Here is a 24,762-nt window from a genome sequence, read left to right as displayed (position 1 = left end):
ATATATTTGCCATTTCTGAGACTCACTTAGATAATTAATTTGATGATACATCAGTAGCAATACAAGGATATAACATCTATAGAAGAGACATAAATGCTTATGGGGAAGGTGTTGCTGAGCCATATCCCTGTAATGCTTAGAGAATATCTCATGTCAAGTGTTATTGAAGTGTTGTGGTTGCAGGTTCACTTGGCACATCTAAAGCCTTTTCTTTTGGGGTGTTGCTATAGGCCACCAAGTGCTAACAGTCAATATCTAAATAATGTGTGTGAAGTGCTTGATAGTGTATGTGATGTAAACAGAGAGGTCTACTTTCTTGGGGACCAGAATATTGACTGGTTTTCATCAAGCTGTACGCTCAAGAGGAAGTTTCTTACTGTAACCAGTGCCTGTAATCTGGCTCAGGTTATTAATCAACCTATCAGGGTGTTTACAAACACTACAGGAACAACATCATCCACATGTATCAATCACATTTTTACTAATACTGTAGAACAGTGTTCTAAGCTGTATCCGTACCCATTGGATGCAGTGATCACAATATAGTGGCTATATCCAGGAAAGCCAAAGTTCTAACAGCTGGGCCTAAAATAGTATATAAGAGATCATACAAAAGATGTTGCTGTGACTCTAATGTGGGTGATGTTAAAAATATGTGTTTGATGTGATTAACGAGGAGCATCCAGACGCTGCACTTGATGAATTTATGAAATTGCTTCTTCCAATTATTGATAAACATGCACCTGTTAAAAAACTGACTGTTAGAACTGTTAAGGCTCCGTGGATTGATGAGGAATTTTAAAACTGTATGGTTGAAAGAGATGGGGCAAAAGGAGTGGCTAATAAGTCTGGCTGCATATCTGACTGGCTTACTTACTGCAAATTGAGAAACTATGTGACTAAACTCAACAAAAAGAAGAAGAAACTGTATTATGAAGCCACGATCAATGATATAACTTTGGAGTACTTTTGTAACGTCCTGACCAGAGTTCTTATGTGTTTTGCTTGTTTAGTGTTGGTCAGGACGTGAGCTGGGTGGGAATTCTATGTTGTGTGTCTAGTTCGTCTGTTTCTATGTTCAGCCTGATATGGTTCTCAATCAGAGACAGCTGTCAATCGTTGTCCCTGATTGAGAATCATATATAGGTGGCTTGTTTTGTGTTGGGGATTGTGGGTGGTTGTTTCCTGTCTCTGTGTTTGTGGTCTGCACCAGATGGGACTGTGACGGTATGTTATTTTGTATAGTGTTTTGTTTTGTCTATTAAATTCATTATGTCAAATTACCACGCTGCACATTGGTCCTCTGATCCTTCTCGCCTCTCCTCGTCTGAGGAGGAGGACGAAGTAGACTGCCGTTACAACTTTAAATGAAATTATGGGCAGAAAGACAAATTCAACTCCATCTTTCACCATATCAGATGGCTTATTCATCACAAAACCATTTGATGTTGCCAAATATTTTAATGATTACTTCATTGGGAAAGTGGGCAAACTTAGGCTGGAAATGCCAACAACGAACAGTTTTTCATACAAAAAAAACAATATTATGAAAGAAAATAATTGCAAGTTTGAATTTTGTAAAGATAGTGTGGGAGAGGTGGAAAATGTATTGTTATCGATCAATAATGACAACCCTCCTGGCATTGACAACTTAGATGGAAAGCTACTGAGGATGGTAGCTGACTCTATAGCCACTCCTATCTGTCATATCTTTAATCTGAGCCTAAAGGAAAGTGTTGCTCCTCAGACCTGGAGGGAAGCCAAAGTCATTCCGCTACCCGAGTGGCGCAGCGGTCTAAGGCATTGCATCTCAGTGCACGAGGCGTCACTACAGTCCATGGTTTGAATCCAGGCTGTATCACATCCGGCCAGGATTGAGAGTCCCAGCGTCGTCCGGGTTTGGCCGGGGAAGGCCGTCATTGTAAATAAAAATGTGTTCTTAACTGACTTGTCTAGTTAAATAAAGTTTAAATAAATAAATAAATACCCAAGAGTGGTAGTGGCCTTTCCTGGTTCTAACAGCAGACATACTGTATAAGCTTGCTGACAGCTCTTAGCAAAAAATTGTGTTTGGCCAAACAAATTAAACAAATTAACAACAGACTTTCAGAGTGCTTATAGAGAAGGGCACTCAACATGTACTGCACTGACACAACTGACTGATGATTGGTTGAAAGAAATTGATAATAAGAAGATTGTGGGAGCAGTACTATTAGATTTCTGTGGAGCCTTTGATATTATTGTCACGTTCCTGACCTATTGTTCCTTTTTCTTTTATTTATTTAGTTGGTCAGGGCGTGAGTTGGGGTGGGTTGTCTTTGTGTGTTTTGTCTAGTTTAGGGTGTGTGTATTGTTTAAGGGGTTTTTAGTATGTATGGGGTAGTGTTCAGTGTAGGTGTTTAGGAAAGTCTATGGTTGCCTGATTTGGTTCTCCATCAGAGACAGCTGTTTATTGTTGTCTCTGATTGGGAGCCATATTTAAGGCAGCCATAGGCTTTAGGTGTTTGCGGGTAATTGTCTATGTCTAGTCTATGTTGAATGTTTGCACTTAGTCGTTATTAGCTTCACGTTCGTCATTTTGTTTTGTTTCGTTTTTCTTCTTCTAAATAAAGAGAAGATGTATTTTTCACACGCTGCGCCTTGGTCCTCTCTCTCTAATCAAGACGATCGTGACAGAATTACCCACCAATCTAGGACCAAGCGGTGTGTCAAGCGGCAACAGGACCCACCTACACAGGATTTATGGACATGGGAGGAGATACTGGATGGAAAGGGGCCTTGGGCACAACCGGGAGAATATCGCCTCCCTCGTGAAGAGCTGGAGGCAGCTAAAGCCGAGAGGAGGCGATATGAGGAGGCAGCACGGAAGCAAGGCTGGAAGCCCGTGAGTACAACCCAAAAATTTCTTGGGGGGGGGCCTTAAAGGGAGTGTGGCGAAGTCAGGTAGGAGACCTGCGCCTACTCCCTGTACTTACCGTGGAGAGCGAGAGTACGGGCAGACACCGTGTTACGCAGTAGAGCGCATGGTGTCTCCTGTACGCGTGCATAGCCCGGTTCGGTACATTCCAGCTCCACGTATCGGCCGGGCTAGATTGAGCGTTGAGCCGGATGTCATGAAGCCGGCCCAACGCATCTGGCCACCAGTGCGTCTCCTCGGGCCGGCTTACATGGCACCAGCCTTACGCATGGTGTCCCCGGTTCGCCTACATAGCCCGGTGCGGGTTATTCCACCTCCCCGCACTGGTCGGGCGACGGGGAGCATACAACCAGGTAAGGTTGGACAGGCTCAGTGCTCAAGGGAGCCAGTACGCCTGCACGGTCCGGTATTTCCGGCGCCACCTCCCCGCTCCAGCCCAGTACCACCAGTGCCTACACCACGCACCAGGCTTCCTGTGCGTCTTCAGAGCCCTGTGCCTCCTCCACGCACTAGCTCTATGGTGCGTGTCTCCAGCCCTTTACCACCAGTGCCTACACCACGCACCAAGCCTCCTGTGTGTCCCCAGAGTCCTGTGCGTCCTGTTGCTGCTCCCCGCACTAGCCCTGAGATGGGTGTCCTCAGCCCGGTACCACCAGTTCCGGCACCACGCACTAGGCCTAATGTGCGTCCCCAGGGTCCAGCATGCCCTGTTCCTTCTCCCCGCACTAGCCCTGAGATGCGTGTCCTCAGCCCGGTACCTCCAGTTCCGGCACCACGCACCAGGCCTACAGTGCGTCTCAGCCGGCCAGAGTCTGCCGTCTGCCCAACGGCGCCTGAACTGCCCGTCTGCCCAACGGCGCCTGAACTGCCCGTCTGCCCAACGGCGCCTGAACTGCCCGTCTGCCCAACGGCGCCTGAACTGCCCGTCTGCCCAACGGCGCCTGAACTGCCCGTCTGCCCAACGGCGCCTGAACTGCCCGTCTGCCCAACGGCGCCTGAACTGCCCGTCTGCCCAACGGCGCCTGAACTGCCCGTCTGCCCAACGCCGTCTGAACTGTCCGTCTGCCAAGCGCCGCATGAACTGCCCGTCTGTACTGAGTATTCAAAGCCGCCCGTCTGCCATGAGCCTGCAAAGCCGCCCGTCTGCCATGAGCCTTCAGAGCCGTCCGCCAGACAGGAGCCGCTAGAGCCTTCCGCCAGACAGGAGCCGCTAGAGCCTTCCGCCAGACAGGAGCCGCTAGAGCCTTCCGCCAGACAGGAGCCGCTAGAGCCTTCCGCCAGACAGGAGCCGCTAGAGCCTTCCGCCAGACAGGAGCCGCCAGAGCCTTCCGCCAGACAGGAGCCGCCAGAGCCTTCCGCCAGACAGGATCAGCCAGAGCCTTCCGCCAGACAGGATCAGCCAGAGCCTTCCGCCAGCCATGAGCAGCCAGATCCGTCAGCCAGCCATGAGCAGCCAGATCCGTCAGCCAGCCATGAGCAGCCAGATCCGTCAGCCAGCCATGAGCAGCCAGATCCGTCAGCCAGCCATGAGCAGCCAGATCCGTCAGCCAGCCATGAGCAGCCAGATCCGTCAGCCAGCCATGAGCCGTCCAGCCAGGATCCGCCAGAGCCGTCCAGCCAGGATCCGCCAGAGCCGTCCAGCCAGCCAGGATCCGCCAGCCAGCCAGGATCCGCCAGAGCCAGCCAGCCAGGATCCGCCATTCAGTCCGGTGCTGACATTCAGTCCGGTGCTGACATTCAGTCCGGTGCTGCCATTCAGTCCGGTGCTGCCATTCAGTCCGGTGCTGCCATTCAGTCCGGTGCTGCCATTCAGTCCGGTGCTGCCATTCAGTCCGGTGCTGCCCCTTAGTCCGGTGCTGCCCCTTAGTCCGGTGCTGCCCCTTAGTCCGGTGCTGCCCCTTAGTCCGGTGCTGCCCCTTAGTCCGGTGCTGCCCCTTAGTCCAGTGGGGTTAATGTGGAGGGTGGCCATTTGGAGGAGGCTACGAAAGCGGGTAGTGACTATGGTGGGGTGGGGACCACGACCAGTGCCAGAGCCGCCACCGTGGACAGACGCCCACCCAGACCCTCCCCTAGACTTTATGCTGGTGCGCCCGGAGTTCGCACCTTAAGGGGGGGGGTTATGTCACGTTCCTGACCTATTGTTCCTTTTTCTTTTATTTATTTAGTTGGTCAGGGCGTGAGTTGGGGTGGGTTGTCTTTGTGTGTTTTGTCTAGTTTAGGGTGTGTGTATTGTTTAAGGGGTTTTTAGTATGTATGGGGTAGTGTTCAGTGTAGGTGTTTAGGAAAGTCTATGGTTGCCTGATTTGGTTCTCAATCAGAGACAGCTGTTTATTGTTGTCTCTGATTGGGAGCCATATTTAAGGCAGCCATAGGCTTTAGGTGTTTGTGGGTAATTGTCTATGTCTAGTCTGTTGCATGTTTGCACTTAGTCGTTATTAGCTTCACGTTCGTCATTTTGTTTTTGTTTCATTTTTCTTCTTCTAAATAAAGAGAAGATGTATTTTTCACACGCTGCGCCTTGGTCCTCTCTCTCTAATCAAGACGATCGTGACAATTATTGACCATAACTTATGTGTTATGGCTTTTCAACCTATGCCATATCATGGATTCAGAGCTATCTATCTAATAGAACTCAAAGGGTTTTCTTTAATGGAAGCTTCTCTAATGTCAAACATGTAAAGTGTGGTGTATCGCAGGGCAGCTCTCTAGACCCTCTACTCTTTTCTATTTTTACCAATTACCTGCCCCTGGCAATAAACAAAGCATGTGTGTCCATGTATGCTGATGATTCAACCATATACGCATCAGCAACCACAGCTAATAAAGTCACTGATACCCTTAACAAAGAGTTAAGTTTGTTTTGGAATGGGTGGGCAGTAATAAACTGGTCCTGAACATCTCTTAAACTAAGAGCATTGTATTTGGTACAAATCATTCCTTAAGTTCTAGACCTCAGCTGAATCTGGTAATGAATGGTGTGGCTGTTGAACAAGTTGAGGAGACTAAATTACTTGGTGTTACCTTAGATTATAAACTGTCATGGTCAAAACATATAGATTTAATGGTTGTAAAGATGGGGAGAGGTCTGTCCGTAATAAAGAGATGCTCTGCTTTTTTGACACCACACTCCAAAAAGCAAGTTCTGCAGGCTCTAGAACACAACGGCATGTTTTGCTCTTCATTGTAATCAGAGGGCTGATATAAATACTATGCATGCCAGTCTCTCTTGGCTAAGAGTTGAGGAGAGACTGACTGCATCACTTCTTATTTTTGTAAGAAACATTAATGTGTTGGAAATCCTAAATTGTTTGCATAGTCAACTTACACACAGCTCTGACACACACACTACCCCACCAGACATGCCACCAGGGGTCTTTTCACAGTCCCCAAATCCAGAACAAATTTTTAAATGTATGTAGTTCTGTCTTGGAGCTGTTCCAGTTTCAACTGTTCTGCCTGCGGCTATGGAACCCTGACCTGTCCACCGGACGTGCTACCTGTCCCAGACCTGCTGTTTTCAACTCTCTAGAGACCGCAGGAGCAGTGGAGATACTCTTAATGATCGGCTATGAAAAGCCAACTGACATTTACTCCTGATTATTATTTGACCATGCTGGTCATTTATGAACATTTGAACATCTTGGCCATGTTCTGTTATAATCTCCACCCGGCACAGCCAGAAGAGGACTGGCCACCCCTCATAGCCTGGTTCCTCTCTAGGTTTCTTCCTAGGTTTTGGCCTTTCTAGGGAGTTTTTCCTAGCCGCCGTGCTTCTACACCTGCATTGCTTGCTGTTTGGGGTTTTAGGCTGGGTTTCTGTACAGCACTTCGAGATATTAGCTGATGTACGAAGGGCTATATAAAATAAACTTGATTTGATTTGATTCTTGTCTAATGATGTTCTGTATTATGTCATTCTGTATTATGTTTCATGCTTTGTGTGGACCCCAAGAAGAGTAGCTGCTGCTCTTGGAACAGCTAATGGGGATCCTAATAAAATACCAAATACCATATTTTTGGACTTATAAATCGATGATACTGTATATACCCATTGATTCTTGAAGAACATTACTTATAAAGGCCCCAAGAGATTGGTTGTCACGATGATGATGCAAGATGCAGCGTGGTATGGTTCCATCCTCTTTATTTTGAAGTGAAACTCAAAGAAAACAATAAATCGCAAAACGAAACGTGAAGCTACTATAGTGCTCGCAGGCAGCTCGCAGGCAACTACATAGTCAAGATCCCACAAAGCACAATGGGGAAATGGCTGCCTAAATATGATCCCCAATCAGAGACAACGATAAACAGCTGCCTCTGATTGGGAACCATACCAGGCCAACATATATATATATTCACCTAGATAACCCACCCTAGTCACACCCCGACCTAACCAACATAGAGAATAAAAAGCTCTCTATGGTCAGGGCGTGACAGTACCCCCCCCCCAAAGGTGCGGACTCTGGCCGCAAAACCTGACTCAATAGGGGAGGGTCCGGGTGGGCATCTACCGTCGGGGGCGGCTCCGGTGCGGGGCGAAGTACCCACTCCGCTCGCGGATATGTCATCTTCAGTGGCGGCTTTGGTGCGGGGATCGTGGCCGGAAGTTCCGGACCGTGGATCATCGCCGGAGGAACGGGACCGTGGCTCGTCGCCGGAGGAACCGGACCGTGGGTCGTCGCCGGATGCTTCGGACCGTGGATCGTCGCCGGGGACTCCGGACCGTGGATCGTCGCCAGGGACTCCGGGCCGTAAATCGTCGCCGGTGACTCCGGACCGTGGATCGTCGCCGGAGGCTCCGGACTAGGAACCCTTGCAGGAGGCTCTGGACTGGGAACCCTCGCAGGAGGCTCTGGACTGCAGACCGTCGCTGGAGGCTCTGGACTGCCGACCGTCACTGGAAGCTCTGAACTGCCGACCGTCGCTGGAGGCTCTGGACTGCCGACCGTCGCTGGAGGCTCTGGCCTGCAGACCGTCGCTGGAGACTGTGGACTGCGGACCGTCGCTGGAGACTCTGGACTGCGGACCGTCTCAGGAGGTTCCGGACTGCGGACCGTCTCAGGAGGTTCCGGTCTGTGGACCGTCTCAGGAGGTTCCGGACTGGGGACCGTCTCAGGAGGTTCCGGACTGGGGACCGTCTCAGGAGGTTCCGGACTGTGGACCGTCTCAGGAGGTTCCGGACTGTGGACCGTCTCAGGAGGTTCTGGACTGTGGACCGTCGTTGGAGGTTCCGGACTGTGGACCGTCGCCGGAGGTTCCGGACTAGGAACTGTCGCCGGAAGCTCTGGGCTGGGAACAGTCGCCGGAAGCTCTGGACTGGGAACTGTCGCCGGAAGCTCTGGACTGGGAACTGTCGCCGGAAGCTTTGGACTGGGAACTGTCGCCGGAAGCTCTGGACTGTGGAGGCGTACTGGAGGCCTGATGCGTGGGGCCGGTACAGGTGGCACCGGGCTGGTGACACGCACCTCAGGGCGAGTGCGGGGAGGAGGCACAGAACGTACTGGACTGTGGAGGCGCACTGGAGGTCTGATGCGTGGGGCCGGTACAGGTGGCACCGGGCTGGTGACACGCACCTCAGGGTGAGTGCGGGGAGGAGGCACAGGACGTACTGGACTGTGGAGGCGCACTGGAGGCCTGATGCGTGGGACCGGTACAGGTGGCACCGGGATGGTGACACGCACCTCAGGGCGAGTGCGGGGAGGAGGCACAGGACGTACTGAACTGTGGAGACGCACTGGAGGTCTGGAGCGTAGAGCTGGCACAACACGTCCTGGACAAATGACCACCTTCGCACGGCAAGTGCAGGAAACTGGCACAGGACGCACTGGGCTTGAGTGCGCACTGGAGACACAGCGCGTATCACCGCAAAACATGGTCCTGACCGGTTACACGCTCCCCACGGTGAGTACGGGGAGTTGGCTGTGGTTCAAACCCTGGCTCCGCCAACCACCCCGTGTTCCCCCAAAAATTGGTTTTGAGGCTGCATCTCGGGCTTCCGTCATGGCCAAGAACCCCGGTGTCGTCGTTGTTGCTCCCTCGCTGCTTCCGCCTGCTTCTATGGCAGGCTTCTGTCTCCTGCCATAATCTCATCCCACGTCCAGGATGTTCTCCACTCCTGGCTTTCCTCCCAGGCCCAGGATCCCTGCTTCTCCTGGGCACGCTGCTTGGTCCGTTGTTGGTGTGATCTTCTGTCACAATCGTTATAATGAGTGGACCAAGATGCAGCGTGGTATGGTTTCATCCTCTTTTTTTAAAAGTGAAACTCAAAGAAAACAATAAATCGCAAAACGAAACATGAGGCTACGATAGTGCTCGCAGGCAACTATACATAGTCAAGATCCCACAAAGCACAATGGGGAAACGGCTGCCTAAATATGATCCCCAATCAGAGACAACGATAAACAGCTGCCTCTGATTGGGAATCACAACATAGATATATATATTCACCTAGATAACCCACCCTAGTCACACCCCGACCTCACCAACATAGAGAATAAAAAGCTCTCTATGGTCAGGGCGTGACATTGGTTCAACTGTTGTACCTCATCAAAACCCAAAATATAAGCTTGTTTAACTCCAATGTTTCTAAATAATGTAAATGTAAACAAACACTGTATAGCCTCAAAACATGCTTAAAACTATAATTGTGATATTATGGATGGTCAGTCCCGGGCTGTATCACAACCGGCCGTGATCGGGAGTTTGGCCGGGGGGGCTTAACTTGGCTCATCGCGCTCTAGCAACTCCTTGTGGCGGGCCGGGCGCCTGCAGGCTGACCTCTGTCGCCAGGTGAACAGTGTTTCCTCTGACAGATTGGTGAGGCTGGTTTCCAGATTAAGAGGGCGGGTGTTAAGAAGCGTGATTTGGCGTGTCATGTTGCGGAGGACACATGACTCGACCTTGGTCTCCCGAGCCCGTTGGGAAGTTGCAGCGATGAGACAAGATCAAAATTGGGGAGAAAAAGGTGGTAAAATAACAAATTTAAAAATACTATAGACCAATTACTTTGAGACTGTACCATAAAGACCCATACCTGAGTTGGGGACAATGAGGTGTCCACCCATGGAGTTGAAGGAGCCCAGAGCGGTACAGGAGGGGTCCCTGGTGCCGGTACGGAGCAGGGTCTGGGTCTGGGTCCTCCTCCCCATGGTGTCCCCATCCAGCAGGCAGTGGGGCAGCTTAGGGGACAGCTTGGAGGAGAATTCAGACAGGTCCTCTGAAGGGGTTACCAGACCAGAGGAGTTGTACACCTTGATCTTCAGGTTGGGCAGGGGGTCCAAGAGGGGGGAGTTGGTCATGGGAATCTTGTCTGCGACGTCATGGAGGGCGTAGACCGGACCGCGGTACATGGCCGCAGCAGAGGTCAGGTCAGGGGGTGTTGTCAGAAGGTCAGCTGGGGACAGGAGAGGACAATGGTGATGTCAGTGGTAAGACTACTGTATCGTTTAACTTTTTATGGCTGCAGGGGCAGTATTGAGTAGCTCTGATTAAAGGTGCCCATTTCAAACGGCCTCGTACTCAATTCTTGCTCGTACAATATGCATATTATTATTATTATTGGATAGAAAACACTCTCTAGTTTCTATAACCGTTGGAATTATGTCTCTGAGTGAAACAGAACTCATTCTACAGCACTTTTCCTGACAGGGAGTGAGATTTCAGAAATCTTGGCCCCTGGTCCCAGGTCAGTTTTAAGGTCCCTGTAAATGCTATGAGGATACAAACACTGCCTACGCCTTCCTCTAGATGTCAGTAAGAGGTGACAATTTGAATGGAGTCGATTGCGCAATCAGGGCCTGTATAAAAGAGCACAAGGCGGAAGTAGCTTTCTTTTTTTCCTGCGCCTGACGCACGATGGACGTCGGACTGGCTCTCTTTCCAAGCTTTGGTTTAGCCACTTCTAAATCGCCGGTCATGTTTTTACTCGTTATAGGTGTTAAAAACATCATAAGGTAGTTAATTTAAACCGTTTTATAGCAATTTATATCCGTTTAGTGCGATTTTGAGGCATTTCTTTGTGATTCACTTTGAAGCGCTGGGCACGTTTCCAGTACCGGTCGAACGTTAGTGGCCATTTCGACGGACAAGAGGACATCTTTCGACCAAAAGACGATTAGACCCGAGAAAGGATACATTGCCCAAGATTCTGATGGAAGATCAGCTCATAGTAAGAAATATTTAAGATGATAAATCGTTGTTCTGTAGAAAAATGTTAAACGCATATTCCGCCATTTTTTTTGGTATAGCTTCGCTTGGCGAACCCTGTATTGCACAGTAAGGATAATTTTAGAAATGTAATTCAGCGATTGCATTAAGAACTAATTTGTCTTTCGATAGCAGTCCAACTTATATTTTTTTAGTCAAGTTTATGAATAGTTATTCATTAGACAAGATCACTGTCAAAGATGGCGCCCGACATTTTCAGGCCAGTTTTGCTACTATTCTCATTGTAAAACCACGTTTTTTTGTGGCTAAATATGCACATTTTCGAACAAACTCTATATGTATGTTGTAATATGATGTTACAGGAGTGTCATCGGAAGAATTCTGAGAAGGTTAGTGAAAAAATTAATATATTTTGGCGATGATAACGTTATCGCTCTCTTTGGCTTGAATCAATGCTCGGGTAACGTTTGCACATGTGGTATGCTAATATAACGATTTATTGTGTTTTCGCTGTAAAACACTTAGAAAATCTGAAATGTTGTCTGAATTCACAAGATCTGTGTCTTTCCATTGCTATGCGCTGTCTATTTTTAAGAAATGTTTTATGATGAGTAAATTGGTAATACACGTTGCTCTCTGTAGTAATTCTAGTCGCTTTGGTGAGATTTGTGATGGTGGCTGCAATGGCAAACTATGATTTATACCTGAAATATGCACATTTTTCTAACAAAACCTATGCTATACAATAAATATGTTATCAGACTGGCATCTGATGAAGTTTTTTCTTGGTTAGTGGCTATTTATATCTTTATTTGGTCGAATTTGTGATAGCACCTGATGGAGTAAGAAACTGATGGAGTTAGAAAAGTGGTGTCTTTTGCTAACGTGGTTAGCTAATAGATTTACATATTTTGTCTTCCCTGTAAAACATTTTAAAAATCGGACATGTTGGCTTGATTCACAAGATGTGTACCTTTCATATGCTGTATTGGACTTGTTAATGTGTGAAAGTTAAATATTTAAAAAAAATATTTTTTTGAATTTCACGCCCTGCACTTTGAGCTGGATGTTGTCATAGGTGTACCGACCTCGGGCTTGCAGCCATAAGAAGCTAAGTAGAGGTGCAGTTCAATCAAACTCGACCAATACACCATCAGGACCAGTCAGTATTGAGCTGTTAATAGGCTTTAGATGAGTTCTTAAGGCCATCTTTTTTTTTTTGCTTTTAGGTAGCTTTTTTTGTAGGTTGACATGGCTGGTGTCGGCTATGTCCTGCTTAAACTCTACTAAACTGTATTGAGTTATTTGTTTACTCTACAACTCTACACATAAACAGTGTGAAGAGTCCTGTTACTCAGTGCTCCAACCTTAACTATCGCTCTGCAGCACAGTGTTTCATAAGGAACAGATGGCTTCATTATATAGCAGTTTACCTAACAGGTACACACATGAATAGTGATGATTTGTGCTGAGTGGGCGGGGTGGGGACAGTAACAGTCACACTCTGGGTCCTCATACACCTCCTCCTCATCTTCTCCTCATCTTCTCTACCATACACAGTGTAAGAGAAATGGTAAACATGTATATACAGTCAGTATGGTAAATAGCTAGTGGTGCGTTTGAATTGTGAGCCTATTTAGATTCTATATCAACATTGTTTATCGACGTGTCGTTGTCAACATGCAGTGTTTTTACCTGTCTGGCTGGGGTTAGGCCTCTGTAGATGAGGGATGACACCAAGGCACAGAGGGGTAAACACAGCACCTGTAGTGTGGACTAATGTCTTTCTTGGACTCTATTTTTATCTCTCTCTTTCTATCAGCCAGGTTTAGGCTGCTATATAAACCAATCCTCTCCTGCCCAAATTGAATTACACTTGAAAATACAGATAGATAGGGAGGTTGTGTAACAGCTATTTATCACCTGTTATTCTGATACAAAAAGACACCCCTCACACACACATAAACACACATAAACACACACACACTCACAGACACACAGACACAGACACACCTCCGACCCACCTGTTCGAGCCGTCTTGATGTTGACGGGCTGGAAACCCCCGTTGAGGGCCGAGGTGTCTATGATATCAGAGTCAAAGTCGCGATGGTGCTTCCTGTAGACGAACAGCGCCACAATGACGGAGATGACCAGACACATGATCACAGCGATGACGACGCCTACGTACAGTGCCACATCATCTGTACTGGGGGCAGCTGGGGGGAGAGAAGGAGAGAGAGAGATTTGACTTTGAAAGAGTGCTCAAAGCTCTCTGCGGGAAAGTTGATTTAGATATGTAATCAAACATATTAACTCCATTAATCACATGTGATAGGCAGTGGTGTTATCAGTCCTAACTAAGACAGTATCAGGAGCACAATATCTTGCTTATAGATTGAGTATTTAATAACGTCAGACACTAATCCACATTATTATGAATTAATTCTGGTCTCCTATGTAGAATTCCACCTTTGCATCATACACACTTCTATAAAAAGACGTGTGGGTGTTGTTGAAGTTTATGCACTGTGCATGACCATGTCATTATTGATATATTAAGGTATATCATAACACAAAGGTTGAATTTGATATATTGGAATGTTCAAGGACAGTGAAATGTCAAACCTGTACTGTAACTAAGCTACTGTAATGTTGGGCTGGTCCAATGTCCCGATAATGAGAGTTTAATGTGCCAGGAGTTTAGAGTTGAATAGAAGGGCAGATTAGTGGCACTGTCAGATGACATTACACAGAGAGAGAGAGAGACAGTTAGCAAGAGAGAGAGAGAGACAGAGAGAGAGAGCCAGAGAGAGAGAAAGGCAGACAGAGATAGCGAGCCAGAGAGAGAGAGGGGGAAGATAATGTGTGTGAGAGAGAGAGAGGGAGAGAGAGAGAAAGACAGAGAGAGAGCGAGAGAGAGAGAGAGAGAGAGGGAAAGACAGACAGAAAGAGTGAGAGAAAGATAGAGAGCCAGAGAGAGAGCGAGCGAGAGAGAGAGAGAGAGAGAGAGAGAGAGAGAGAGAGAGAGAGAGAGAGAGAGAGAGAGAGAGAGAGAGCCAGAGAGCATGAGGGGGAAGATAGTGTGTGTGAGAGAGAGAGCGGGAGAGAGAAAGAAAGACAGAGAGAGAGAGCGAGCCAGAGAAAAAGAGCGAGAGAAAGATAGAGAGCCAGAGAGAGTGTGAGAGAGAGAGAGAGAGAGAGAGAGAGAGAGATAGGGAGGAAGGAAGGGGGAAGGTAGTGTGAGAGAAAGGGAGAAAGAGAGAGAGCAAGGAAAGGGAGGAGGGGGTATTGTATGACATGCATAAAAGCATTCCCCGTACCTGGGTATGCATTACCATTAGCTCAAAGGTTACTACAGTACAGGAACAGTACAGGCCAATGGCACATCTGTGAAGCTTGAAGGTTCTAACAAGGATATTAACTAGGATGGAACTATCCTGGAACTAGCCTGGAACTAGCCTGTATCTAGCCTGGAATTAGCCTGAATCTAGCCTGGAACTTGCCTGGATCTAGCATGAAACTAGCCTGGAACTAGCCTGGAACTAGCCTGGATCTAGCCTGGATCTAGCCTGGATCTAGCCTGGATCTAGCCTGGATCTAGCCTGGAACTAGCTTGGATCTAGCTTGGATCTAGCCTGGAACTAGCCTGGATCTAGCCTGGAACTAGCCTGGATCTAGCCTGGTAGTAGCCTGGAACTAGCCTGGATCTAGCCTGGATCTTGCCTGGAATTAGCCTGGAACTAGCCTGCATCAAATGTCCACTTCGTAAAGATATACGTATATTAGTCTGCTGTAAATGACAGAGGTCCCTGATGGACCACATATACTAACATTCCTTTATCTCTGTCTCTCCCCATCCCCCGGCCCCTGGCTTTGTTCTTTCGTTTTTCTGATAAGATCTAGAAACAACCCCCGTTTCACATGTCTCCTTTCATCTTTCCCTCCCAGATCGTTTCTTCTTCTGTCCATTTTCCAGCTGGAGAATGAGTGATTTTAAGGCCTAGTTTGGTTCTGTTCGTTCTAGTGGCTGCGTGTAGAACCCAGGCTGTAATGACCATAATTAAAGTGGGACAGTTATAGATGGATGAAAACAGTGAAACAGTGTCAAAGCCTTATGTTGATAATTGTGAAGAATGGCCTTCACTGTCAAGAAACTGACAAGTGAAATATAGAGCCTTCTTTACAGGTGTCTAAACGCAACTGGCAAAGTGTGTGTGTGGGAGGGGGAGTGTGAGAGAGAGACAGAGAGGGAGAAAGACAGTGGAGGAGAGAGGAGAGAGACAGAAATACAGACAGACAGACAGAGCAGTGAAAGAGAGAGTAAAGACAGTGGAGAAGAGAGGAGAGAGAGAGAGAGGGAGGGGGAGAGAGAGAGAGAGAGAGAGAGAGAGGGGGGAGAGAGAGAGAGAGAGAGTGAGTGAGCGAGAGAGGGGGAGAGAGAGAGAGAGAGTAAAGACAGTGGAGGAGAGAGGAGAGAGAGAGGGGAGAGAGAGAGAGAGAGAGGGGGGGAGAGAGAGAGAGAGAGAGAGAGGGGGGGGGGAGAGAGAGAGAGAGAGAGTGAGAGAGAGAGAGAGAGAGAGAGAGAGAGAGAGAGAGTGGGGGGAGAGAGAGAGAGAGAGAGAGAGAGAGAGAGAGAGAGAGAGAGAGAGAGGGGGGGGGGGGGGGAGAGAGAGAGAGAGAGAGAGAGTAAAGACAGTGGAGGAGAGAGAGAGAGAGAGAGAGACCACGAGAGAGACCATTTGACCATGGTTACTGATCAAAACCTTAGAAAAACCTTGACAAAGTACAGGCTCAGTGAGCACAGCCTTGCCATTGAGAAGGGTAGACACAGGAAAACCTGGCTCCCTGTAGAGGAAAGGCTGTGCAACCACTGCACAACAGCAGAACCTGAGACGGAGCTGCATTTCCTGACAAAATGTCAAAAATATAAAACAATTAGAGAGTGTCATTTTTCCAAATTTGAAACCCTTATTCAAGGTTTCAAAGACCTCTCTGATGAGGATAGGCTAGCCGTCCTGTTGGGGGAGGACGCAGAGAGCTGTGGGTTGGCAGCGCACTACATTGCTGCCTGCCATAAGTTGAGGGACAGTGTCTGACAGACCAATCAAACTGCACATGTACTCTACTGTATGCTTATTGTTATTGTTGAATGTATGGTTATTTTGACCCTTGGTTATTGTTGTTACTGTTGTCCCGTTGACAATTTTGATTCTCATTTTTTTAAATATTTGTTTTTATATTATAAATATCCAAAATAAGCTTTGGCAATATGTACATTGTTACGTCATGCCAATAAAGCGAATTGAATTGAATTGAAAAAATTGAGAGAGAGAGAGAGAGTAAAGACAGTGGAGGAGAGAGGAGAGAGAGAGAGAGAGAGCGAGAGAGAGAGAGAGAGAGAGAGAGAGAGTACAGACAGTGAAGGAGAGAGGAGAGAGAGAGAGAGAGAGAGAGAGAGAGAGAGAGAGAGAGAGAGAGAGTAAAGACAGTGGAGGAGAGAGGAGAGAGAGAGAGAGAGAGAGTAAAGACAGTGAAAGAGAGAGTAAAGACAGTGAAAGAGAGAGTAAAGACAGTGATAGAGAGAGTAAAGACAGTGAAAGAGAGAGTAAAGACAGTGAAAGAGAGAGTAAAGACAGTGAAAGAGAGAGTAAAGACAGTGAAAGAGAGAGTAAAGACAGTGAAAGAGAGAGTAAAGACAGTGAAAGAGAGAGTAAAGACAGGTTGAGTAAAAACGTAACAAGAACAAAGGATTTCAAGCCATGTGTCATCAGGGAGAAATCAACACTAATAGATGAGAGTTGATACATTACCTATAGTCTAAAGAGAACATCATTGTACAATGGCTCAGAGAAAAGGGCCATTGATGGTTTCTTATGATTGAACAAGTTATTCCAAATGGTGTTGATCAATGGTGTACCAGTAGATGGCAGTATTAACCACAGATCCAGCCCCACAGCCATAAATTACTAACTGGTGTGAACGTTGGACCATTTGCGTCCTGTTGTCTTTAAGTGATGCAGATGGTACTCAATCTGTGTCTTCTAATTTCACATGGGGGAGGAAGGATGAGGGGGCAAGAGGGAGTACTTAGACTACAGGAGATGTGTGGGAGGACGGAAAAGTACAGCAAATGGAAATCATGTGCTGTAGGTTTTTTTTCTTGCCATGATATTTATGTGCACTATGCATTTCTGTCATAGCATATAGGATTTCACTGTTATCTACAGTATCATTGTATCATGCAGTCTACTGTTGAGTATTGTCTCTGTTTTAGTATCATCCTCAGCCAGTTGGCCGTTTGTTCAGACAAGCTCTGTGTTAAAAGGCACTAATCAGCGTCAGGATCAAGCAGTGCTGCCCACTGACCCTCACACACACACACAGTGTAATGATGGTGAGCCAACACCTTAATCTGCTGAACGCAGCCCTGCCCCGGAGAAGAGTAGTCCTGACCCCCACTCTGACCTCACATCAGACAGAAAACTCACAGAGCCTTTCTCTACAGGACGATAAATGAACAATTGCTCTTACGCTATTTCAAGGGGAACACTTAAGCTTCATGTGGCAATTCACAATTGAAATCAAGGGTTAGGTGCCTCCCGAGTAGAGCAGCGGTTTAAGGCACTGCATCGCAGTGCTAGAGGCGACATTACAGACGCGGGTTCGATCCCAGGCTGTGTCACAGCCGGCCGCAACCGGGAGGCGGTGCACAATTGGCCCAGCGTCGTCCGGGTTAGGGGAGGGTTTGGCGGGCCGGGATGTCCTTGTCCCATCGGGCTCTAGTGACTCCTTGTGGCAGGCCGGGCACATGCAGGCTGACTTCGGTTGCCAGTTGTACGGTGTTTCCTCCGACACATTGGTGCGGCTGGCTTCCTCCGACACATTGGTGCGGCTGGCTTCCTCCGACACATTGGTGCGGCTGGCTTCCGGGTTAAGCGAGCAGTGTTTCAAGAAGCAGTGCGGGTTGGTAAGGTCATGTTTCGTAGGACGCATGGCTCTCGACCGTCGCCTTTCCCGAGTCCGTACGTGAGTTGCAGTGATGAGACAAGACTGTAACTACCAATTGGATATCACAAAATTGTGGCGTAAAAGGGGTAAAAAGTACAAAAAATTACAAAAAAAATACTAAGAAATCAATAGTTAGGAAGGTTATGTATTTGACATAACTGCACTGAGCCATGAGAACACTAGGATTAATTCACACCACACTACAATAACAGATAACGTTACTTTGCTTGAAGATTTATGAATGTATGCATAGCACTGCAGACCACTGCCAGATGTTGTGTGATAATTGCAGTACGAAGGCATTTTCAACCCCAATCAGCTCACCCTACGAGGCCCTCAGTACACCCCAAGTCTAGCAGGCCTTAACATAGACGTCAAGTTAAAAACAGCAGATTCTCCTTAGATCCATACGTTAGGCCACTAATCTCTACTCAAAGCAGCCAGAGCCATATTATGAAAGTCAGAAAATGTAATTTCACTGCGCTCCCTCTGCCAAGCTCCCCTGCAGTTATTTAACATACATCCCCTTCGTCGAACAATCTCCTATCCACGCTTTGATGATAAAGGCAGCAACCTACTAAGTGTGCGTATTTAAATGTACGACTTAGATTAATACATCCCTTTGAACAAGAGCAATTGTCGGAAAGGGAGAAAAATACAAGAAATGGAAATGAAAGGGATTATTGAACACTTATTTTTCTGCGTAGAGGTGAAGACTGGAGAGTTATAAAGAATGAGAAAGAGAAAGGTAGAGAGAGATATAAGAGCGAGACAGGTGAGAGAGTGCCAGGAGAGAGAGAGCGAGAGAGAGAGAGAGAGAGAGAGAGAAAAAGCGAGACAGGAGAGAGAGAGAGACAGAGAGAGAAAACGAGCGAGAGAGAGAAAGAGAGCGAGAGATAAAGAGACAGAGAGAGAGAGACAAAGAGAGAGAGAGAGAGAGAGAGAGAGAGACATAGAGGTGTAATATTTCTGCAGTACTCTGTGTCTCAGTCTGAGATGTGATCTCTGGTGACTGCCGTAAGACAGTGGCAGGCTGGCAGCCTAGAGACAATGAGCACCAACAGGGTAAAATAGCACGACCAGCCTATAGGGTAAGAGGGCCAGACAGGGTGAAAACAGATAGTCAGGCAGCCAAGGCACGTTATATGAGAGAGAGCAGAGAGACAGAGAGGTAAAGTGAGGCAGAGACCACAGGAGGCTAGGAGGAGTGAAAGAGGGAGGGTGAGGCATGGCAGATCACAGGAGGCTAGGAGGAGTGAAAGAGGGAGGGTGAGGCATGACAGATCACAGGAGGCTAGGAGGAGTGAAAGAGGGAGGGTGAGGCATGGCAGATCACAGGAGGCTAGGAGGAGTGAAAGAGGGAGGGTGAGGCATGGCAGATCACAGGAGGCTAGGAGGAGTGAAAGAGGGAGGGTGAGGCATGGCAGATCACAGGAGGCTAGGAGGAGTGAAAGAGGGAGGGTGAGGCATGGCAGATCACAGGGCAGTGATGGGAAATAAGGTTGACACTTTATTTGACAGGAGTATATATAAGGTCTTTATGCAAATTCATCATGACATCCCTTTAGTGTAGAAATTGTGAAAACATCATTGTGAATATGACAAGTGGAGCAATGTTTGGTCGTCAGATGATTGTTATGCAGATGCTGTAAAGCCCTCATGCATATATCCCGCCAATAATGTCTGTCTTGGAAAAAATAACAACAAATGAATTAATAAATAAATAAAAACAATAACTCACATGGATATCCCAAATCAATCTTGTCTTTGTTGAATTCAGAGGACTTCTGATATAAGGAACCTTTGGGAGGGTGGGGGGTGAAAATCAAATTGAAAGGCAACAGGAAAACTCAAACAAGGCAACAGAGAAGGCATGAGGTATGATGGCACAGGGAAACAATATCTCTTGATCTGGAGCAGAGGAGTTGGAGGAGAGGAGGAGGGCCTATGGGGGAGAGGTGTTATCCATCAGCTGCATTGGTTTAGTGCTTCAGCAGCACTAGTGAATGGATGTGGGGAGGAGAGGAGAGGAGGAGAGGAGGAGAAGAGTAATGGAGTGGTGGATGGTTGGAGGAGGTAGATGAGGCAGAAGCTGATAAACAGTGGGGGAATGGTAGGGTCAATAGAACTAACCGTACTGCATCTGTCTCAGCTGGGCCGGGGAATCACATCCTCCCACATTAGAGGTGGAGGAGAGAGCGGAAGAGAGGGATGAAGGGATGGAGGTGGAGGGGTAGAGGGACGTACAAGAGGACGGGTGGCGTGGTAAAAATGAACACTTACTGTGCTTTAAAGGCCTTAACATACATCGCAAACACACTAAACACATGAAACACACGAAACACACGAAACGCACTAAACGCACGAAACACACGAAACAAACGAAATGCACAAAACACAGGAAACGCACTAAACGCACGAAACGCACGAAACAAACGAAACAAACGAAACGCACGAAACGCACGAAACGTACGAAACAAACGAAACGCACGAAACGCAGGAAACGCACGAAACGCACGAAACGCACGAAACGCACGAAACACAGGAAACGCACTAAACGCACTAAACGCACTAAATGCACGAAACACACGAAACGCACGAAACGCACGAAACGCAGGAAACACACTAAACGCAGGAAACGCAGGAAACACAGGAAACGCACGAAACGCACGAAACACAGGAAACGCACAAAACGCACAAAACGCACGAAACGCACTAAACGCACGAAACACACGAAACAAACGAAATGCACTAAACGCACGAAACGCAGGAAACGCACGAAACGCACGAAACACACTAAACACAGGAAACACAGGAAACGCACTAAACACAGGAAACACACTAAACACACTAAACACAGGAAACACACTAAACACACAAAACACAGGAAACACACTAAACACACTAAACACAGGAAACACACTAAACACAGGAAACACACTAAACACACGAAACACACGAAACGCACTAAACGCACGAAACGCACTGAACACACGAAACGCACGAAACGCACTAAACACACGAAACACACGGAACGCACTAAATGCACAAAACGCACTAAACGCACTAAACGCATGAAACACACTAAACGCACTAAATGCACAAAATGCACCAAACGCACTAAATGCACTAAACACACTAAACGCACGAAACACACGAAACAAACGAAACGCACGAAACGCACGAAACGCACGAAACGCACGAAACGCACGAAACACAGGAAACGCACGAAACGCACGAAACGCAGGAAACGCAGGAAACGCACGAAACGCACGAAACGCACGAAACGCACGAAACACAGGAAACACACTAAACACACTAAACACACAAAACGCACGAAACGCACTAAACGCACTAAACGCACGAAACACACGAAACAAACTAAATGCACTAAATGCACTAAATGCACTAAACGCACGAAACACACGAAACACACTAAACACAGGAAACACACTAAACGCACTAAACACAGGAAACACAGGAAACACACTAAACACACTAAACACAGGAAACACACTAAACACACGAAACACACTAAACACAGGAAACACACTAAACACACTAAACACAGGAAACACACTAAACACAGGAAACACACTAAACACACGAAACACATAAAACACACGAAAAGCACTAAACGCACGAAACACACGAAACAAACGAAATGCACTAAACGCACTAAACGCAAGAAACACACTAAACGCACGAAACACACGAAACACAGGAAACGCACTAAACGCACGAAACGCACGAAACGCACTAAATGCACGAAACACACGAAACAAACGAAACACACGAAACACAGGAAACACAGGAAACACACTAAACACACAAAACACACGAAACGCACTAAACGCACGAAACACACGAAACAAACGAAATGCACTAAATGCACTAAACGCACGAAACACACGAAACACACTAAACACAGGAAACACACTAAACGCACTAAACACAGGAAACACACTAAACACACTAAACACAGGAAACACACTAAACACAGGAAACACACGAAACACACAAAACACACGAAACACACTAAACACAGGAAACACACTAAACACACTAAACACAGGAAACACACTAAACACAGGAAACACACTAAACACAGGAAACACACTAAACACACGAAACACATAAAACACACGAAACGCACTAAACGCACGAAACACACGAAACAAACGAAATGCACTAAACGCACTAAACGCACGAAACACACTGAACACACGAAACACACGGAACGCACTAAATGCACAAAACGCACTAAACGCATGAAACACACTAAATGCACTAAATGCACAAAACGCACAAAACGCACTAAATGCACGAAACGCACGAAACGCACGAAACGCACTAAACACACGGAACGCACTAAACGCACTAAACGCACGAAACGCATGAAACACACTAAACACACTAAACACACTAAACACACTAAACACACGAAACACACTAAACGCACTAAACGCACGAAACACACTAAACGCACTAAACACACGAAACGCACTAAACACACTAAACACATGGAACGCACGAAACACACTAAACACACGAAACACACGAAACACACGAAACGCACTAAACACACTAAATGCACTAAACATACGAAACGCACTAAAAGCACGAAACGCACGAAACACACGAAACGCACGAAACGCACGAAACACACGAAACGCACGAAACGCACGAAACGCACGAAACGCACTAAACGCACTAAACGCACTAAACGCACGAAACGCACGAAACACACGAAACGCACGAAACGCACTAAACACACGAAACGCACTAAACGCACTAAACACACGAAACGCACTAAACACACGAAACGCACGAAACGCACTAAACGCACGAAACACACTAAACACACTAAACACAGACACATACGTTTCCAGGAACACACACAGTCACACGAAACACACGAAACGCACTAAACACACTAAACACACTAAACGCACGAACCGCACTAAACGCACGAAACACACTAAACGCACGAAACGCACTAAACGCACGAACCGCACTAAACGCACTAAACGCACTAAACGCACGAAACGCACGAAACGCACGAAACGCACGAACCGCACGAAACGCACGAACCGCACGAAACGCACGAAACGCCCGAAACGCACGAAACGCACTAAATCCACGAAACGCACGAAACGCACGAAACGCACTAAACGCACGAAACGCACTAAACACACGAACGGTTATGCTTTAAAGCACTTCCGGGTTGGAGCGAGTAGTCGCATTTCGCTTCGCTCCACAGGTAGTATTACATTTCATTTCATTTCATTACAGTACAACGGTTTGATTTGTTTGATCTTAGCACTTTTTTTCTTAGCTAGCTACATAGCCGTCTTTGTATCAAAGATAATTGTGTAGTTTAGATTATTATCGAATTATCGAATCTTCTAACGTTGTCAACACTGCTAGCTAGCCAGCTAGCCAACTTCTACCGAATCATTACAACGGAACGATTTGATTAGTGTAGTGTTAGCTAGCTACATAGTTGTCTTTGCTGTCTTTGTATCTAAGATAATTGTGTAGTTTAGAGTAATTATCTAGCCAGTTATCGAGGTTACCTAGCCAGCTCCACTTTCAAACAAAGTCAGCTAGCCAGCTATTTTCGCCGTCCTAACGTTGTCAACACTGCTAGCTAGCCAGCCAGCCAACTTCTACCGAAACAGTACAACGGAACGATTTGATTAGTGTAGTGTTAGCTAGCTACATAGTTGTCTTTGCTGTCCTTGTATCTAAGATAATTGTGTAGTTTAGAGTAATTATCTAGCCAGTTATCAAGGTTACCTAGCCAGTTATCGAGGCTACCTAGCCAGCAACACTTTCAAACAAAGTCAACAACGCAGCCACTGCTAGCTAGCCTACTTCACCAGCCAGCAGTACTGCATCATTTTAATCATTTTAGTCAATAAGATTTTTGCAACGTAAGCTTAACTTTCTGAACATTCGAGACGTGTAGTCCACTTGTCATTCCAATCTCCTTTGCATTAGCGTAGCCTCTTCTGTAGCCTGTCAACTATGTGTCTGTCTATCCCTGTTCTCTCCTCTCTGCACAGACCATACAAACGCTTCACACCGCGTGGCCGCTGCCACCCTAACCTGGTGGTCCCAGCGCGCACGACCCACGTGGAGTTCCAGGTCTCCGGCAGCCTCTGGAACTGCCGATCTGCGGCCAACAAGGCAGAGTTCATCCCAGCCTATGCTTCCCTCCAGTCCCTCGACTTCTTGGCACTGACGGAAACATGGATTACCACAGATAACACTGCTACTCCTACTGCTCTCTCCTCGTCTGCCCACGTGTTCTCGCACACCCCGAGAGCTTCTGGTCAGCGGGGTGGTGGCACTGGGATCCTCATCTCTCCCAAGTGGACATTCTCTCTTTCTCCCCTGACCCATCTGTCTATCGCCTCCTTTGAATTCCATGCTGTCACAGTTACCAGCCCTTTCAAGCTTAACATCCTTATCATTTATCGCCCTCCAGGTTCCCTTGGAGAGTTCATCAATGAACTTGACGCCTTGATAAGTTCCTTCCCTGAGGATGGCTCACCTCTCACAGTTCTGGGTGACTTTAACCTCCCCACGTCTACCTTTGACTCATTCCTCTCTGCCTCCCTCTTTCCACTCCTCTCCTCTTTTGACCTCACCCTCTCACCTTC

General features: G+C 47.2%; 1 protein-coding gene across 1 annotated transcript in view; it reads right to left on the bottom strand.

Annotated features, from left to right (window-relative positions):
- Positions 1-24,762, bottom strand: part of LOC120044821 (netrin receptor UNC5C-like) — a 182,812-nt gene that overhangs the window by 30,267 nt on the left and 127,783 nt on the right. Inside the window, exons 10-12 of the mRNA XM_038989492.1 lie at positions 19,833-19,892; positions 13,108-13,299; positions 9,951-10,310 (exon numbers count right to left, since the gene is read on the bottom strand). Coding sequence (XP_038845420.1) covers positions 9,951-10,310; positions 13,108-13,299; positions 19,833-19,892 — 612 coding nt within the window. The remainder of the gene's footprint in view (positions 1-9,950; positions 10,311-13,107; positions 13,300-19,832; positions 19,893-24,762) is intronic.

The sequence above is a fragment of the Salvelinus namaycush genome, chromosome 3 (genome assembly GCF_016432855.1).
Source record: "Salvelinus namaycush isolate Seneca chromosome 3, SaNama_1.0, whole genome shotgun sequence".
Classification (NCBI taxonomy): Eukaryota; Metazoa; Chordata; class Actinopteri; order Salmoniformes; family Salmonidae; genus Salvelinus; species Salvelinus namaycush.
Note: the sequence above shows the minus strand (reverse complement) of the source record. Positions and strands in the feature narration are given on the sequence as shown.